Below are 18,871 nucleotides of genomic sequence, written 5' to 3' on the forward strand. Positions count from 1 at the left end.
AAAGAAGCAAAGGCAAAATACTAAATAAAACATGACAAACCGGTCTTAAAAAAAAAAGAAAGAACAATAACGTAACTATCACAAAATCATACGACAATCAAAATACAAAACACGGTACATAATAACAGAAGTCAAAGGACAAGAAACCACAAGAGTAATACGAACCGTGACGATGGTCAACTACCTGTTACCCTTCTACCCTGATCCATCTCCTCCATAACCTCTTATTTACGGTCATGTCATCGGTGAGCTGAAACTACGTTATGTCCTGTTTAATCACCTCTTCCCATTACTTCTTCGACCTACATTTCGAAAAAATGATACTTTTGGCAAATGATTGATTTTTTTTTTAAAAAATGTGTTTGACGAGTGGCAATATGAAGTTTAGTAGATAATTGTGAAGGAGAGTAAGGAAAGTTATTTTCAAATCTGCTTTATTACCAAACACATCCTCATTAATCGAATTTCAGAAATGCGATTGTATGTAATTCTCATTTAACATAACGGAATCCCCTTTGCCTGTTGCGCCTACATTTGGCTACAATACAAATATGGGAATACTTCATTACCTTTCTTGCAACTTCTCAAAGTTGCTCTCTTTTTTCAATCCCAATTCTCTCCTCCTCTAAAACCTCCACCATTTCTTGTTGAATGCATAAAAATAACCAAATGATATTAGAAAAAAAGTAGAAGAAAGAAAGATAAATAGTTTTCTTGGTCACCATAATTTGCCCTTTATCAGGTACTTTTCATATGTTTTCATTGAATTTTTTCTTTTTCTTTTTTCTTTTATTATTAGTCTCCATTGTGATCTTTAATGAAGTGGGGTTTTAGCTTATGTCTAATTTGATATCTCCCTGATCCAATTCTTTTATTACTTGGTGAAACATTTCTTGATTTCATAAATTTTTGTATGAAGTTTTATATTTGGCTGTTAATGTTAAAGTTTTATTTGAAAGACATGATTTTTCATCTGGGGTTTCTAGTTTGTTTTGTGTTTTTCATTATCAAGGTCATATTTTTAATTGAAGGGATTTTTTTTCATTTATCTCTATGGTGAGTTACCTGAAAGTTTGAATCTTTATTTTAGCTGTTCTTGAACTCAATGGTAAAAATGTGCATACGAGGAAGCATAATTGCTTTCTTGAATATTGAGTATTTTCCATAAGAACATAGTCAAAGAAAATATAGTTAAGATTGTTTGGAAATGTTACGGAAAATACTTAAATTCTCACAGCTTGAGACGTGTCAAGGCTGTCAATAGCAAAACTCGGAAAACTTTTGCACCGTGAAAGTGTATCCCCAGAATTCAGCAAGTTCTTTTAGTATAAAACAAGGTGCATAAACTAACAAAGATTTATTTGTGTAGAAACCTTAGAAGAAAGGAGAATATTTTCTGCATTCTTAGTCTATCACACAAAAAGAAACGATGTGTGTATATATAGGCAAAGGAAATTAGGAGGTTATAATGGGTGAATAGATATTGTCATAACAGTCCAACAGTTACAAATCTGAAAAATTGATTGCTCATTATTTGAAATAAGATCACACTTTAAGGGCCTGTTTGGCCATGAGAATTCTTTTTTCCGGATTTTTTTTTTTCCACTTTATTTGAAAATCAGTGTTTGGCCATGAAAATTCCAAATACAACTTGAAGTTGTGTTTTCACTTTTTACACTTTCATTACATTCAAACAACCACATATTCTTTGCAAAAACTATAACCAAACACAATTCCATCCTCAACTCCAACTTGAAAATACCAAATAAAGTGAATAATTCTTGGTTTTCATGGCCAAATGCCTACTTAATGTCTAGAAATGACTCTAGAATTTAGATTTTTTGTTTAATAAACATGAATATAAACTATTTCTTTTGAGATACCATGTTCACTATTTTTCTAACAGTTTTTAGTAGTAGCGCGTACTTGAAACTTTAAAAGCTAGTTGCTATAATGAAGTTGACTTGAGTCATTTAGCATAGGTGGCGGAGTTAGAATTTTCGTTAAGCTGATTCAAAATATAAAGAAACAAATGTACGAAGACAATTTCTATGCAATGTAATTCTTCGATAACAGGGTGTCGATTGACTCCTCTTGTATGCTTCACATGTTGCATGAAATTACAACATGCCAACCAATACTAATTTTAACCTATCAATTGACTCATTCATTTTCTTGAATATACTATATGCAATCATCCACACTGACGCACTGTATATCTAATTGGCTGTCAAGGACCACTGCAGGTTGTAATAAATGGATTTGGCTAACGTGACTCAGAGAAAAGCAATGATTTGCTGTCTAATATTGCTCCACCATACAAGAAGAGCGAGTATGGTCTCTAAAGATCACGGAATAAGTAATATTCCCTCTATTTTGATTTATATGTCTTACTTTCCTTTTTTGATAAGTCCGCATTTGGCAAACAAGATTTATAAGTAAATCGCATTGGCAAAAGCAATTTATAGCACGATTAATAAGTTGCTTTGACAAATGCTATTTATAAGTCGCGTTGGTAAATGATTATGTGTCAACATTTGGCAAACAGGGTGACATTTGCACACATCCGTAATCCATTTTTCTTCTTCCACCTACATTGGCTACAACTATGGGAATGCTTCGTTACCTTTCTTGCAACTTCCTATTCAGAGTTGCTGTCTTTTTCAATCCAATTCTCTTCTGCTCTAAAAGCTCGTTGATTTCTTGTTGAATGCAAGAAATCGTCTTGTGGGTAACCGTAAGTTTCCATTTATCAGGTACTTTTCATAGGTTTGCTAGGTAAGGTTGATTTCTATGGTCCTTAATTAGGGGATTCCATATATAATTGTGATCTTTAATGAAGAGGAGTTTTAGCTTATGTCTAATTTGATAGCTCCCTGATCCAACTCTGTTATTACTTGGTGAAGATTCTGTGCTTTCATAAATTTTTATTGAAGTTTATATGTGTCGGTGAATGTTATGTCTAACTTGATAGCTCCCTGATCCAACTCTGTTATTACTTGGTGAAGCATTTTGTGATTTCATATTTGTCGGTGAATGTTAAAGTTTTACACGAATGACACTCATTCTTGTTTGATTTGTGTTTTCATTATCAGGTTCAAATTTTTGATTGAAGGGATTTTTTTTAATCTCTATGGTGAGTACCTGAAAGTTTGAACCTTTAGTTTAGCTGTTCTTGAGCTCAATGGTAAAAATGTGCTCAATGGATTGTTGTTCTGATCAATATTTTTTAAATCTCTGTGGTTTCAGGGAGAAACTCCAGCTTTCTTTGCTGATAATCTTCTGGGAGATTATCCAAAGAAAGATGATTCAAAATCCAAGGCCAATGTAACGGCTATCGTTGTCGGCAGTAAACTAGTACGATGATTCAGCATACTGATTTAACATTCTTCTCTGATTAAATAACTTTTAACTGTCAATGAATGTTTTCTTTCCTTATTTTCATCAGTATGTGATTGACGGGGTTGATCATGAATCGGGGTCAACTATTGGAGTTCGAATCTTTGATAAATCTAGTGGGAAATTGTGAGTTTCTGTCGTAGCTTGGTTAGGGTTGAACTGTTTGCAGTTGCTCTGCAGCTATCAGACAGGATGAAAAATGTATGAATGAATTTTGCAGGATAAGCCCCACTGTGTTGGGAACAAAACCCGAGCCGTCTAAGCACCACTCAGCTGTGCTTTTAAATGATGATCGCGTGTTAGTTGTTAGAGGGAACTCCTCTTCTAGTGAATGCTTTTGGTTTCTTGAGGTTGGTAAATCTCATGCTCACATGTTCCAAATGCTAATCTCCTTAACTTTTTAATTTGAAATGTCAAAATCTCTCGCTGAGTCATCTGATGACCACTTTTGTTCAACGTGAAAAGATTTAGGGTGTGTTTAATATGACGGAAAATATTTTCTTACTTATTTTTTTGTGTTTGGTAAATAAATAAAAAATATTATCCAAAAAGCAATTCTATATAATCTATACTAAAGACTATAGGGGATGAGGTGGGGTGTGGGTGCGGATGGGGGCTATGGAGGGTGTGGATGGGGGTGGAGAGGAGCCAATCAATGTGGAATGTCACTTATGGAACTTGTTTTTCCTACTTCCATTAGGTAGTCATTTTTTCCTCATTTTTAAGGAACTTGTTTTCCTCTAAGTTGCGCGGACTCTTCGTTTTTGATGCCGCACCCGTCTCGACACGGGACGGTTGTGGGAGCGGGAGCGGGATTCATCTCGGATACGGTCAACCAACTTCGGATACTTTGACCGGAGTCCATGGACAAATTTGGGGGGGAAATTGAGATTTTGATTTCTCAAACTAAAAGATAAAACAGATTTAAGACATGGGTAATGGCATACCTTCAATATTATAGCCCTTTTGTCTCATATTCGTTGCTTCATGTTTCAGGCCAAACAGATAGAAACCAAGAATTCAATGGGTCGTGTTTTTTATAGCTCTATTTTCATAATTTTGAATGTTCTTAGCCGAATCCCCGTACCCGTATGTAGGGGTGTTCATGGTTCGGTTTGGGTCGGTTATTGATTAAAACCGTAACCAAACCAATTTAGTCGGTTTTTAAATGTCTAAAACCATAACCAAACCAAATAAAATAATAACCACTGGTTTGGTTATTATTGGTTTGGTTCGGTTTGATTCAATTTTTCAGTTTATGACTAGCAGCCATGAGACTTATCAGTAAAACATTAAAAAGTTGAAAAAAACATGTCTTTTTTTTATTGGTTCAAACGATAACTTTTATTTATAGTTTAAGGTGAAACATACATCATAGAAACATTTTCACTACTCAAGTTACAGTGGGAGTAAATGGTTAAGGCAACAACTCCCCCATTACATTAAGTAACATTCTTTCATCTAGAAATCACGGATCTTAAACAATCATGTGAAATAAGTAGACCACAATCAAATCAATGATTAAAAGGTATAAAATATTTATAATTATTTATGAAAAACTACTATTATACATATAAATAATTATAAAATTTATGTATATAATTTATCGGTTTGGTTCGGTTATTTATTCGGTTATTTTTTAATAGAACCATAACCAAACCAAATATTATCGATTTTTAAAATTTAAAACCAAACCAAACCAAATGTCGGTTTTTTTATTCGGTTTGGTTAAATTTTCGGTTTGGTTTTGGTTTTAGCCAAAACCGTGAACAGCCCTACCCGTATGCATACTTGGATCCGCACCACCAAATCTTAAAATTTAGATTTTGCCGAATCTGACACTCCGATCCGTACTCGTATCGGTTACCTGCACCCAAGTCCGAACAACTTAGGTTTTCCTAGAGAAAATGTAAAGTTTTAATCAACAAAGCATAGGAAATTGAAAAATATTTTTTGGAAAATGTTTTGCTCTATACCAAACACACCCTTAATTGGAAAACTGCTTAATTATTGATAACGATATCATTTTATTTGTTGAATAATGTCGAAATGAAATAATGGATACCATGATTTAAGTTAATGAATTAATTCTAAAACCTCTTCTCTGTGTTAGGCTAAAAGCTCTGTCATGCTTTTGTAGGTGGGCACTCCATTTGTTAGAGAACAGGAAAAGGCTTTAGGGAATGAGGTGGTTGCCTGGAGCAAAGGAGTATTGGGCAATGTTGAGAAGCCAATTGTCATTAGTGGCCCTTCTGGAGTGGGTAAAGGTACCTTGATATCAAAGCTAATGAAAGAATTTCCATCCATGTTCGGATTTTCTGTGAGCCACACAACTCGAGCAGCAAGAGAAAAGGAGCGGAATGGGATTCATTACCATTTTACTGACCACAATGTGATGGAGAGAGAGATAAAGGATGGCAAGTTCCTCGAGTTTGCTTCCGTTCATGGTAATCTCTATGGAACCAGTGTAGAAGCTGTTGAGATGGTTGCTGATGCTGGCAAGGTATCTCTGCTTCTATGTTATTCCGTTAAATATTGGTACTTTCTTTATTGATGCATAAACTGCAACTGTTTTATGATTTAGTTAATGGTGTTCTTTTTGAAGGTTTAGAACACTTATTTCCTTAAAGAACGAAGAGAAATTCTCTCTTTGGTGAATAACCCCTATGGTTATCGCTTCATTTCGGTACTTCACCTATCATCTTTTTCCAAAAGATGAATATTTTGGTCACTGTGGAGTGTGGACTGTGGACTGTCCTGAGTTATTAGATTTCTACATATGGCATAAAATCATGGCCCATTTTTGCATGTTAATAACATTAGATGTTTCTTTTGCATCCTTAGAAACAGCTTAGTTCTGTGTGATTGTGTAGAGATGTATTCTTGATATCGATGTTCAAGGAGCAAAGTCTGTGAGGGCTAGCGCTTTTGACGCCATTTTCATTTTCATCTCTCCGCCTTCTTTCGAAGAGCTTGAGAAGCGTCTTCGTGCAAGGTATGCTAATCAAGTAATTCAAAGTTTCTCATCGTACATGCTGTTTAGTTATAAGAAGTTTCATCAATATTTTGAACAGGGCAACTGAGACCGAAGAACAAATCCAAAAGCGTGTCCAGAATGCTAGGGCAGAACTTGAACAAGGAAAATCATCTGGCCTGTTTGATCATATTTTGGTAAACGATGACCTTGAAACTTGTTACGAGAAACTTAAGGTGATTATTGCCCTATATATTGTAGTTCACGTGGATTTTTTGTGATTTAAGTTAAAACATTACTTTTTTCCTATTTTTGTGTGTTAAAAAAGTTCTTATCTAACAGACGAGTATTCCTATGGATAGAACATAACGATACCTACTAACATTACATAATATATCTTTCAATTGATGCAGAACATTTTGTGTCGAAGTGAAGATGTGAATTCTGCTCCTAAGACATGTAAGTTAGCGCTAGTATTTTGACGCCATAGTTTCCGTCTTTGATTAAACATCAAATTGTGCAAAGTATTGGTTTCATAATCTTTTCTCAAATGCAGTTCCAGAATCAATCGATTTATCCAGCGAACATTCAGTGTCAAAGATTGATCAAAAGCTTCTGATCAACTGTAGTGCTGTTGAACATGAAAAGGCATCAAACAACATGTATGTAGTCTTTTTCTCTCTAGATAGTCGATTATCCCTTCCATATGAGAATAGAATCCCGTTTGTTGCAGGTACGTTCTGGACTTGTCTTTGCTCAGAGGAGGAGCCCCAGGACGGACAAGAGGACTAAACATGTACGCCAACTGTGACAATCAGTTGAGCTCTAACATCACACATCCCAGAACTTAGTGGTTTCCAGTTCTGTTTCAAAGTTGTTTTTCTTCTTTAATTCAAACGCAGAGGGCTCGAGCCCCTTTGAGAGAACCACAGTTTTTTTATTTCCTGATATCAATGTGGAAAGAGATCTATGATGGATCTTGCTAACCTAGTACTACTCCCTCTGTCCCGCTTTATGCGTTGCAGTTACTTTTTCAACAAGTTGGTTTAGTTCTATTATCATCCCCTTTTCCTTATCATTTTAATGTTGCCATTAAACTTTTACATCTAGGATTAAAATTTCCCTCAAAGTTAGATAGTACCTTAAAGCATGCAGGCCCACTGACAAACCCAAAACTGATACTATACCACCACAATATTGTATATTTCAGATAAAGTTACAGCTGCAGGAATATTGGATATTTACATAACTCCCAAAATAGAAAATTAAACTATAGTATATCAGTCAGATGGGAAACGCCTTGTACGTGCACTGAGATTTACGATTCAAATACTAAGTCAAAGACTACTAGACGTCTGGCAGAACGACTCTTTAGAAATGTTGGAGATTAGAAGCGCGCTTGTGACTGCATGCAATTGTAATGGTTGTCATTGAGGTTCCACTGATAATGGCAACAACCCAGTTGAAGATTTTCTGTACTATTATCATCTATTCCTTGGTACAGAAATCCCTCAACAGCACTACTATTTGATGATCCAATATCATGTCCATAATTGACTAAGTAACTTTGAGAAGAATCAGAGTTCAATGAACCTTTGCCTTCACTGTTTGGAGTTGCATTATCATTATTGCCATTAGTAGTAGATTGAATCTTCTTCTTTGTGTTGAGAAATCTGCCTCCACCATCTCTAGCTCTTCTCATCGCATGCCGGTGCCGAGATTCATGAAGATAAGGCTTTTTTACATGCATTTTGAACATAAAAGCAACATCATTTACATGTCGTCATTCAACTGAATTCATTACTTTCAACTCCAACTATATATGTATGTGCATATGAAGATAAGGCTGATATACACTTGAACAAGCAAAATAACATTATTTACTCACCTGACCTTTTACTAGAAAGGTGCATAAATTTTGTATCTCATGAGTTAAGACAAATTAGAGGCGTGGATCTCTGTGTGTTCAATTGATTCTGTTACTTTCGACTCAAAACATGCATAAATAAATAGTAAAAGAACATTTAAAATGTACGCATGTCATCAGATAAGTTAAATCCCAGTATGATAAATAGACTATTATATTCTTTATGTTTGTCAAATCAAACATGTCTATATATGTGTAATTAAACAGGAAGACTAATTAATTACCTTTCTTGATTTTACAAGTTTTTGATCCAACACAGCCTTAGCACGTATATATCTTCGCCTTAGAATTCCATGGTACTGTTTGGCATTTACATACAGTGGCTCCTCCTTCACATCAAAAGATAACAATATCATTCTACCATTATGATGCACTGATGATCTTTCTATATTTTGATTTACCTGTTGATAATAATTAATGAAGAAAATACGAATCATTGATAGGCCTACAAGCAATTTTTTTTAAAAAAAAAATACAGTGCCTCATCATCTAGAAATAGTCATCTAATTCAAGAATATGGTTCCAAAAGTAATCTGGTTTATACTAAGCTAGAATACGATTGAACACTTTTATTTTCTTAATTATGTCTGAACTCTGTAATACGCCGCCTCACGTAAGGCCTGATTCTTTTTCTTCATGATTAGACGTGTAAATTCTTTACATCAATTTGGCTCCAAAAGATGATGGCCGCCAATCATTTTATGGGTTGATGCTCAGAACAATTTCATATTTTGATTTAGTACATGTTGATATGTTTAAAGTTATCTCGAAAAACAATAATTAATGAAATTCTAGCCCGTTTTTAATATTAATTTAAATTTGAATTTATTGCTTGAGATTTACTTTAATTATTTTATGTATACACTTTTCTTGTATCATGTATGTTATAAGTTTGTGGCGTGTTTGATATGAGGGAAAATATTTTTCACGAAAATGTTTTTCTCGAGACATGGAAAATGTTTTCCCAAAAATATTTTCCACAAAAAATCCGCGAAAATATTTTTCGGGAAAAATGTTTTTCTAGAAAATATACCCTTCAAAAAACATGGGCCAAGTTGGGGGGTACTAAGCTAGAACTTTTGGGCCATGTTAACACCTTTTATTAATTATGTTTGATTGTAATTTCATTTACCAACCTCATGTTTACACTTTTTCTTAAATTCTTTCATAACGGGTGGTGGTTAGACTTGAATGAGGAAATGCTTTGCTCTAAAAAGTATGTAACAATCTCATCTAAAACATTATAATGTCAAGAGACAAGTAGTTGAAGAAAGAACTAGAAGAAAAAGATCAAGGTGTTGATGAAACTTAATTCCTAATTTTAGGAACTCGTAAAGAGGAATTTCTTCATAGTTTGACAAATGAACATTATCACATTAACATAAAATGATTCCAGTTTTCTGATCTTTACCAACTGTTTTTCAGGCGGAGAATGGATTGGTTGTAGCAAACGCAGAGGTATTACTGAGTAAAAATGTACTCTCTCCGTTCACTTTTACTTGTCCACTATTCCAAAAATAGATTTTCACTTTTACTTGTCACTTTTAGCATATCAAGAAAAGATAATTTATTTTTTCTTATTTTATGATAATTTTTTCAAATCATTTTTTCAAATCCAATAAAAATATGCTTCAAAATATGAACATTATACAAACTTAAAACGATTCCAGTTTTATGATCTTTACCAACTGTTTTTCAGGTAGAGAATGGATTAGTTGTAGCAAACATAGAGATATTACTGAGTAAAAATGTATTACACTATTCATGAATTTTAGCATACATGTAGTAGCGTGTTACCAGTTTTACGAAGTAACCAATTAATGTTTATCATAGAAATAGTTACCTGTCATTACCGTACGAATGACCCGACTAATGTAAATATTTTTTCTGATCTACAAAGAACATAAACTCACATAAGATAAGTGACTACAACATACATACCATAGGCTCGGGACAAGCAACAGTCACATTGCCACCAGAATATTGTGGTACTTCTGAATAGGGATATGATTTGAATGCCTGAAAATAGTATAAAATTAAGTAGACTAAATATTTGAGTTCAATATTCACAATTCACATAAAAAAGAAAGAGAGGAGAATATTGCTCACAATTGAGGGGGCCATCAGTTCAAATTGATTAGCTGCTCTTAAATTTCCACCCATGATTGGAGGTATAGCTCCTACATGTTTTCCTTCTCTCTTGCAATCACTATCTGCTAATAAAAGAAAATATTTTAACCAAAAAAAAAAAAAAATTGCTTCTATCTCAAAAAAAAATTGTTCTTGTACTTTCGGAGTTGAGTAACTTAGCCTTAGTTAAACTTTTGATTTAATATTACCCCGCTGTTAGGGGAAAGTATCATTCATGTCCTTAAGCCCTAACGAAGCTCAAACATGAAGGTAATTTTAAACGTAATAAAACAAAAGATGAGAGGTACATTTGAACCTTTGTTCTCGATAAATTTGGACACATGGAGTCAACCCACTTCATGCTTAAGTTGTGCTAATGACAGGAGCATATACGAGACGATTTGCTAATTAAGAAGTATGAAAAGAAAAATAGAAAAGTGTAACAAACGGCAAAATTAAGCAATTTCGGAGCATAGTGGCGAATTTAAACCTTTTCCCTAAAAATAATACTAGTGGTCAACTTATTCTCAAGTTTCTCATTAACTTAAACTTTTGGGCTAATATTAGCCCCGCCATTAGGAAAAATGTCATACCTACTCTTGACCCTTACCGAAGCTCAGACACGAGGATAATCTTAAACCATAGTAAAAAAATTGAAAAGGTAAATTTGAATCTTTTTTCTCTAAAAGCATGGACACACATATTAGGCTCCAAAAAGTGGCTTCAAGCATAAGTGCTTAAAGTTTTTTAAGTCTTATTTTATAAATAAGCGAACACGTGTTTGATAAAAGTGTTTAAAGGGTTTTAGAAGTAATTAATAGAAAATATAAGTAAAAGGATAAAAAAAAAATGATGAAAAAAAAATGAGTTGGGATTGAGCAAATTTGAATCTTTTGTTTTTTATTTTTACCAAACAAAAAATGACTTATAAAATTTGGTTTGACCAACTTATAAGCCAATCCAAACGGGCTCATAGTCCACTCCTTCACGTCAGAGCTTTGTTAATATTAATAAGGGCAAATACGAAGTAATTTAGTAACGGCAAAGATATGAATGAAGAACAAAAGTGAAACTTATTCTCAAGTTATACTCATACCGTAACAAAATTCAGAAGTTGCAATATTACCTGATTTTTGGAACATTGTACGTTCAACTTCTCCGCAAGTACCAGCTCCCATTTCTGATCGTAAATGAAAAACTTATAAATTGAAGAAAAAACCCATCTGAGAAATTGACTTAAATCTAGCATCTAAAACTCCAAATATTATTTTTTCCAAATTAGACACTGAAACGTAAGAAAATGGGGACAACAATATAGCATATAGTTATATGTCAAATGACAATTGTTACTAGCTTTATCTCTCTTGGTCAGCAAAAAAACAAAATATTCGATTCCCTCCCGAGTCCTGACCTATCCATCTCCTTTTAATTAATTACAGATTTAATGACTAATTTTCGTACACTATATTTCTAATGTTTTATTGCCAAACCATTAATATATTCATCCATAACATGTCCTTAACAAGCATAATTATTGTTTACTGACCTTCTTAATGATATAGTGTTACGTTTGAGGTGCACGGTGCACCACTTATTCTTAGTATCGAATTGGTGATTATTTTCCTTCTCCCCTCTCAATCATTAACCAAATTTGAGTTTAACTTATAACGCAAATTTATTTTTTACAATATCAGGTCACGTTTATATATCGTAATGAATACAAATTTAATATGTTACGAAGAACTATATGTAAAAATCTTTGGGTGATATTTTTTTACTTTATCGACATACATAACTTAAACTCTCAATAAATTTTTGTACACCTGCAGAAACTTATGCTTTCCTCATTGGAATCTAGATAGAAGTTCCTTAATATATTTCTAGAGTAAATTTCTCAAATGTTCATTCAAGTTAAGAAAATTTGGAGCAAAGGTCATTTTACTTTGTTTTGTATCAATAAAGTCACTCAGCTTAGCTTGTGTGTTATATTTTAGAAAATTACTATTGTCAGATTATGACTTAAATTCGTCAGAAATCCTTGTTGACATTTTAATTTTAATTTATATTCCATGTAGGACCCAACTAGTAGCCTCATAATAAAATTTACTGAAAATATTTACTTGGAATCCTTTTCGGTCTCATCAAAACTAGAAATTGCTTGTCCACGGGGAAGCTGCTAATAGAAAAATCACAACTATGAACATAATTTTGTATTTGAAAACGTAATTAAATTTTTCCTCTTTCTCTATTTAATAATGATGTAAGAAAATTGAACACTTACTTTCTTAATTACTTTTTTAGTGAAAGTGTTTGTCCCCCCTAAGTAAGGTTTCTATATATCTTTTCACATCATTGTTAATAGAGAAAGAGGAAAAACTTAATTACGTTTTCAAATACAACACTGTATTTTGAGTTGTAATCTTTTGATTCACTTAATCACGTTTCCAAATAAAATATTGTGCTTTGAGTTGTGATTTTTGGATTAGTAGCTTCCCCGGTGGAAAAGCACTTTATGATTTTGATGAGACCGAAATTACCCCAAGTAAATGTTTTCACTAAATTTTATTACTAGGTTGCTAGTTGGGTCCCATGGGAAATATAATTTAGAATTTAAAATGCTTGTAAAGATTTCCGGCATAGTTCGTAATTCAACAATAATGATTTCCTAAAATATAATACACAAGTTGAGTAACTTTATTAATACAAAAAAAAAGTGACTTTATTTCGTAATTTTCTTAACTTGAGTAACCAATACAAAACAAAGTGACTTTATTTTGTAATTTTCTTAATTTGAGCGGTCATTTAAGAAATTCTTTCTGTATTCTTAAGTCTTTGGTTTCAACTAATTAATCCAATGATAACTCAAGTTTCTAAGGGAAAAAAACTATAAGAAAAGGGTTCATAAATAGTGAATTATCATGAAAAGGATGATTATCTCACAAACCCTCCAGAAAATAAAATAAAAAAAGCCACACAAATTATGATTAGCACAATAGAAAGCAAAAATATAACCAAAGTTTAGAAGTAAGCTTCAAAAAGCATAGTGTTCCTCACAACTATTTAGTGTTCCAAGAACCTTGCTATTAGGATAATATGCACAAATAGGATTATCCGATGTCAACGTTTAAATTTTAACCTCATTAAATAAATTGTAAGAATCGAGTGCAAAATCCTTGCGAATTGCCAGGAGACTTACCTAAAACAAGTTATGGTAATAGTCAGGATTTCTGTCAAATTAATCCTGATGATCATCTTAACATGTTGTGTAGAAATTCACCAACACATGATGTTATGGTGATCACCAAAATTTGGTCATAGATCTTGACGAATCGCGAAGATTTTCAGCTACAAATAGAGAAGAAGGAGAAGGAGCAGAAGGAGGAGGAATGATCCTACACGGATGTATATATTTGAACAATTTTTCTTAACGGGGTTCAACAATTAAATGGGTGTCCATCCTAAGGCCATCCTGCGTAAATTCCTTTTACTACTATAATTATCACTAACGATATATTAGCACAAATTAACATCCATATTTATAGACACAATAACGCCAGAAATGAACAGGCAGTTCGTCCTAGATCAACAAAAAGGGGAGCTAAAAGTATATTTTTCCCCCTTCTGCCAACAAACTTTTAATCAAGAAAATGATAGTAGTAGACTTGTCTCAATAAATCTAGATAGAAAATAAAATTTACACAACTTTCCTGATCAAGCAAAAGGGAGCATGCAAAAATAAGAAATGATTAAGAGGAAAATTAAAGAAGACTCACATGAGATAATTGATTGGAGAGACAATATATCTTAATGATAAGCTTTCTCTTTGTGGAAATGTATCAACCATATAAAGATTTAATATGAGGTTTGGTCTATTCATAATTGTGCATGCGAGTCCTTATACTGGTAGAAAAATAACAGAGAGAGAATCAAAGAAGACAAGATAAGAAAGTGATGTGTGAATATTTAAATATAAAAACACAATCTAGGATCATCACTGCAAGACAGTGACGTGTCCACTATTCTAATAATATTAACCCTCCACCTCTTACTTTTCCTATATTAAAAGACTAAAAGGCACTTGTTTCATAATCTGTTTTTTTAATTCATACGAATATAAAATGACAAGAAACATGACTAGGTACAAGATAAGGTCATTTTGTCAGATTCTTTGAGAATTAGGCCTAAATGGTTAAGTGGTAGAGATCAAAATAAAAGTGGACAATTTGAGTAAACACTGAAAACCTTCTTTAATTTGTCAAATGAAAAAACTGACTTTTACGAGTCCATATCCCAATCAATAATGGCATACTAATTTAATAGATCATTCTTAGTTCAAAACTCTAATCAAAATTTTCAAACTATAAAAAGGGTAGCCCAGCTCTCAAAACATTTCACATTTACGCATGTACAACGAGGGGCGCACTTCAAGAGGGTATAATGTAAGCAATACTTTTTAAGATTAAAGAATAACATAGTGGAAGATTGATTTAATTGAGTTGACGGGGCGAACTCATAGACCTATAAATCATATAGACTACAAATCTATTGTGCTCCGAGGCTTTCCTTCAAAATCTTTGATATGATTAAGAAACGAATATATTGAAAATTTGAGCGAAAATTTTCATAATATATATTTCTATTTATAAAGAAGAAAATGTATCGATATTTGAAATTTGTTGTCTCAACAAATTAATTATGATCATTCTTAGTTCAAAACTAGATCATTTAAAAAAGGATAGCCTCTCTAAAACATTTTGCTTTACCTATTAGCGATCTCTCTATTCTCGGTCCAGAGCTCAACCCAATATCTCATATTCCACCACGTGGTTGGGTGATATCTAATTAAGTAATACTTCCTCCATTTCAATTTGTTTGGTTTGATTCGGAAAAAAATTATTCTTATGCATTGTGTATTAGATCAGGATCTCTCTATTCTCGGTCCGATTAATTAATGTCCGTGTGAATCTAATTAAGTAATACTTCATTTGAAATCTTTATTTTTTTTGAAATAAAATTTATATATTTAGAAATTACATCAAAATACTATAAATTACAATAGTTAACAATTCAAAATATTTAGGAAATATTTAAAAAAATTATTAAAAAATATCCTGACGGTTCAAATAGTAAGTATATTTGGTGGAACTTCTAACTTCCTGCTTATTAACTCAAAACAAAAATTGTTCAAGTTTCAGTTTATAGGTTTCCAGGGTTAAACTCGTAAAAGGCAAGAGAAGGATAAAATAGACTAAACAAAACAAGACAATAATGGCAAAAAATTGAACCTACCAATATTGGAAAGTGGCAAACGTGTCCTCTCCAAATAGTGAATCTTTAACTTTTAGCCCCACAAATTTCCAACTTTCTAAATAAAAATTGCCGCGTGTGTACGGCTTCCCTGTCTCTAAGCATGATGACTCAACAGTCAATATATCTGCGTAATGCCGTTAAGTGCTGCTCCATCCGTTTCAAATTGTTTGTCATTTTCTTATTTTACATGGCCATTAAAAAAATTAATTTGAAGCAATATTTGATTAATTTTATCTTTATTTATATTTAATTTATAATATTTTTTCATTAAATATTTACTCTATATATACAGGGGCGGATCTAGGGCCCGGCAAGGTTGTTAACCCGAACGTCTTCCTCAAAAAATTACACCTTATATATAAGGTATTTGTTTAATTTTTCTAAATACAAGAAAAGAGGTTGATTCAGTGGTTTAGAAAATTACAGAAATATAGGAAACTTGAAAAATATTTTGTGAAAAATGTTTTGCTCTATACCAAACACACCCGTAATTGAAAACTGCTTATTTATTGATAACGCTATCATTTTATTTGTTGAATAATGTCGAAATGAAATAATGGATACAATGATTTAAGTTAATGAATTAATTCTAAAACCTCTTCTCTGTGTTACGCTAAAAGCTCTGTCATGCTTTTGTAGGTGGGCACTCCATTTGTTAAAGAACAGGAAAAGGCTTTAGGGAATGAGGTGGTTGCCTGGAGCAAAGGAGTTTTAGGCAATGTTGAGAAGCCAATTGTCATTAGTGGCCCTTCTGGAGTGGGTAAAGGTACCTTGATATCAAAGCTAATGAAAGAATTTCCATCCATGTTCGGATTTTCTGTGAGCCACACAACTCGAGCACCAAGAGAAAAGGAGCGGAATGGGATTCATTACCATTTTACTGACCACAATGTGATAGAGAGAGAGAGATAAAGGATGGCAAGTTCCTCGAGTTTGCTTCTGTTCATGGTAATCCCTACGGAACCAGTGTAGAAGCTGTTGAGGTGATTGCTAATGCTGGCAAGGTATCTCTGCTTCCATGCTATTAATTCCGTTAAATATTGGTACTTTCTTTATCGATGCATAAACTGCAACTGTTTTATGATTTAGTTAATGGTGTTCTTTTTGAAGGTTTAGAACACTTATTTCCTTAAAGAACGAAGAGAAATTCTCTCTTTGGTGAATAACCCCTATGGTTATCGCTTCATTTCGGTACTTCACCTATCATCTTTTTCCAAAAGATGAAGATTTTGGTCACTGTGGAGTGTGGACTGTCCTGAGTTATTAGATTTCTACATATGGCATCAAATCATGGGCCATTTTTGCATGTTAACAACATTAGATGTTTCTTCTGCAACCTTAGAAACAGCTTAGTTCTGTGTGATTGTGTAGAGATGTATTCTTGATATCGATGTTCAAGGAGCAAAGTCTGTGAGGGCTAGCGCTCTTGATGCCATTTTCACTTTCATCTCTCCGCCTTCTTTCGAAGAGCTTGAGAAGCGTCTTCGTGCAAGGTATGCTAATCAAGTAATTCAAAGTTTCTCATCGTACATGCTGTTTAGTTATAAGAAGTTTCGTCAATATTTTGAACAGGGCAACTGAGACCGAAGAACAAATCCAAAAGCGTCTCCGTAATGCAAGGGCAGAACTTGAACAAGGAAAATCATCTGGCCTGTTTGATCATATTTTGGTAAACGATGACCTTGAAACTTGTTACGAGAAACTTAAGGTGATTATTGCCCTATATATTGTAGTTCACGTGGAGTTTTTGTGATTTAAGTTAAAATGTTACTTTTTCCTATTTTTGTGTGTTAAAAAAGTTCTTATCTAACAGACGAGTATTCTTATGGAAAGAACATAATGGCACCTACTAACATTACATAATATATCTTTCAATTGATGTAGAACATTTTGTGTCCAAGTGAAGATGTGAATTCTGCTCGTAAGACATGTAAGTTAGTGCTAATATTTTGACGCCATAGTTTCCGTCTTTGATTAAACATCAAATCGTGCAAAGTATTGGTTTCATAATCTTTTCTCAAATGCAGTTCCAGAAACAATCGATTTGTCCAGCGAACATTCAGTGTCAAAGATTGATCAAAAGCTTCTGATCAACTATATAGTGCTGTTGAACATGAAAAGGCATCAAACATGTATGTAGTCTTTTTCTCTCTAGATAGTCGATTATCCCTTCCATATGAGAATTCTAGAATCCTGTTTGTTGCAGGTACGTTCTGGACTTGTCTTTGCTCAAAGGAGGAGCCCCAGGACGGACAAGAGGACTAAACATGTACGCCAACGGTGACAACCAGCTGAGCTCTAACATCACACATCCCAGAACTTAGTGGTTTCCAGTTCTGTTTGAAAGTTGTTTTTCCTCTTTAAGTCACCGCAGAGGGCTCGAACCCCTTTGAAAGAACCACTGTTTTTTTATTTCCTGATATCAATGTAGAAAGAGATCTATGATGGATCTTGCTAACCTACTACTACTTCCTCTGTCCCGTTTTATGTGTTGTAGTTACTTTTTCAACAAGTTGGTTCAGTTCTCATAGAATATGTAAGCAAAGGCAAACACCGAAAACCACTTGAAATTATCAGAGTCCGGAGCCAAAAGGGTATAAAAATACACGATATAAACTAAAAGGGGGCGGCAAAAATTTTACATACCAAAAGGGGTATAACGTGGGCTGACCCACGTTATACCCCAAAATTTTTTTTTTCAGCTGTCAGACGTTGAAACGAAATTAAAAAAAAAAATATATATTTTAGTAAAACGTGGAGGGATCCACGTTTTACAAATATATAATTGTGATACACACCGTTTAGGGTTTTGTTTGACGTACCGCTATTTAAATCATATTCGGCTATGTTTTTAATAAAAAAAATTATTGATTTTTTTAATTTTTAAAGCATATAGTTAATTTTAGTGAATAACTCCAATAAATATTTTAACACATATAATAATTAAATATATATTATACATGCAAACAGAAATAAAAAATAAAATATAAGTTAAATAAACGTCACACATTAACTAAGTAATAAATGTTAAATTACATGATAACTATTAAACGGCACAAGACATGTTATATATTCTTGGAAGATTACATAAGGAAACAACAATCGTACAAGTTAAGAAAAAATATAAAAAC

The 18,871-nt window shown here is 33.1% G+C and overlaps 2 protein-coding genes and 1 pseudogene across 14 annotated transcripts; 2 read left to right on the plus strand and 1 right to left on the minus strand.

Moving 5' to 3' along the window:
* The first annotated feature begins 574 nt into the window (after positions 1-574).
* On the plus strand, positions 575-18,308 carry LOC132049134 (guanylate kinase 2-like). 10 transcript variants are annotated; one of them, XR_009413054.1, is made up of 13 exons: positions 575-742; positions 2,236-2,359; positions 3,096-3,136; positions 3,250-3,357; positions 3,449-3,525; positions 3,620-3,749; positions 5,540-5,902; positions 6,273-6,394; positions 6,474-6,609; positions 6,787-6,832; positions 6,930-7,035; positions 7,090-7,282; positions 7,333-7,413. XR_009413054.1 is itself a non-coding variant. In XM_059439818.1 (12 exons), exons 3-12 carry the CDS (start codon positions 3,134-3,136, stop codon positions 18,062-18,064), a joined length of 1,209 nt encoding a protein of 402 aa, XP_059295801.1. In that variant the 5' UTR covers positions 575-742; positions 2,236-2,359; positions 3,096-3,133; the 3' UTR covers positions 18,065-18,308. The 10 variants fall into 10 exon arrangements, 8 of the variants coding, with proteins under 8 accessions (XP_059295801.1, XP_059295805.1, XP_059295806.1 ...); XR_009413053.1 differs by having other exon boundaries at positions 577-742; positions 7,107-7,282; XM_059439818.1 differs by lacking the exons at positions 7,090-7,282; positions 7,333-7,413 and adding an exon at positions 17,947-18,308.
* On the minus strand, positions 7,537-14,356 carry LOC132049135 (nuclear transcription factor Y subunit A-7-like). Of its 4 annotated transcripts, none has more exons than XM_059439824.1 (6): positions 14,204-14,356; positions 11,557-11,610; positions 10,410-10,516; positions 10,242-10,319; positions 8,525-8,701; positions 7,537-8,108 (listed from the first exon to the last, which is right to left on the minus strand). In XM_059439824.1, exons 2-6 carry the CDS (start codon positions 11,606-11,608, stop codon positions 7,761-7,763), a joined length of 762 nt encoding a protein of 253 aa, XP_059295807.1. In that variant the 5' UTR covers positions 11,609-11,610; positions 14,204-14,356; the 3' UTR covers positions 7,537-7,760. The 4 variants fall into 4 exon arrangements, with proteins under 4 accessions (XP_059295807.1, XP_059295808.1, XP_059295810.1 ...); XM_059439825.1 differs by having other exon boundaries at positions 10,410-10,513; positions 14,204-14,354; XM_059439827.1 differs by lacking the exon at positions 11,557-11,610 and having other exon boundaries at positions 14,204-14,355.
* On the plus strand, positions 15,872-17,880 carry LOC132049076 (guanylate kinase 2-like; annotated as a pseudogene).
* Positions 18,309-18,871: the final 563 nt, after the last annotated feature.

This window comes from Lycium ferocissimum, chromosome 3 (assembly GCF_029784015.1).
Source record: "Lycium ferocissimum isolate CSIRO_LF1 chromosome 3, AGI_CSIRO_Lferr_CH_V1, whole genome shotgun sequence".
Lineage (NCBI taxonomy): Eukaryota > Viridiplantae > Streptophyta > Magnoliopsida > Solanales > Solanaceae > Lycium > Lycium ferocissimum.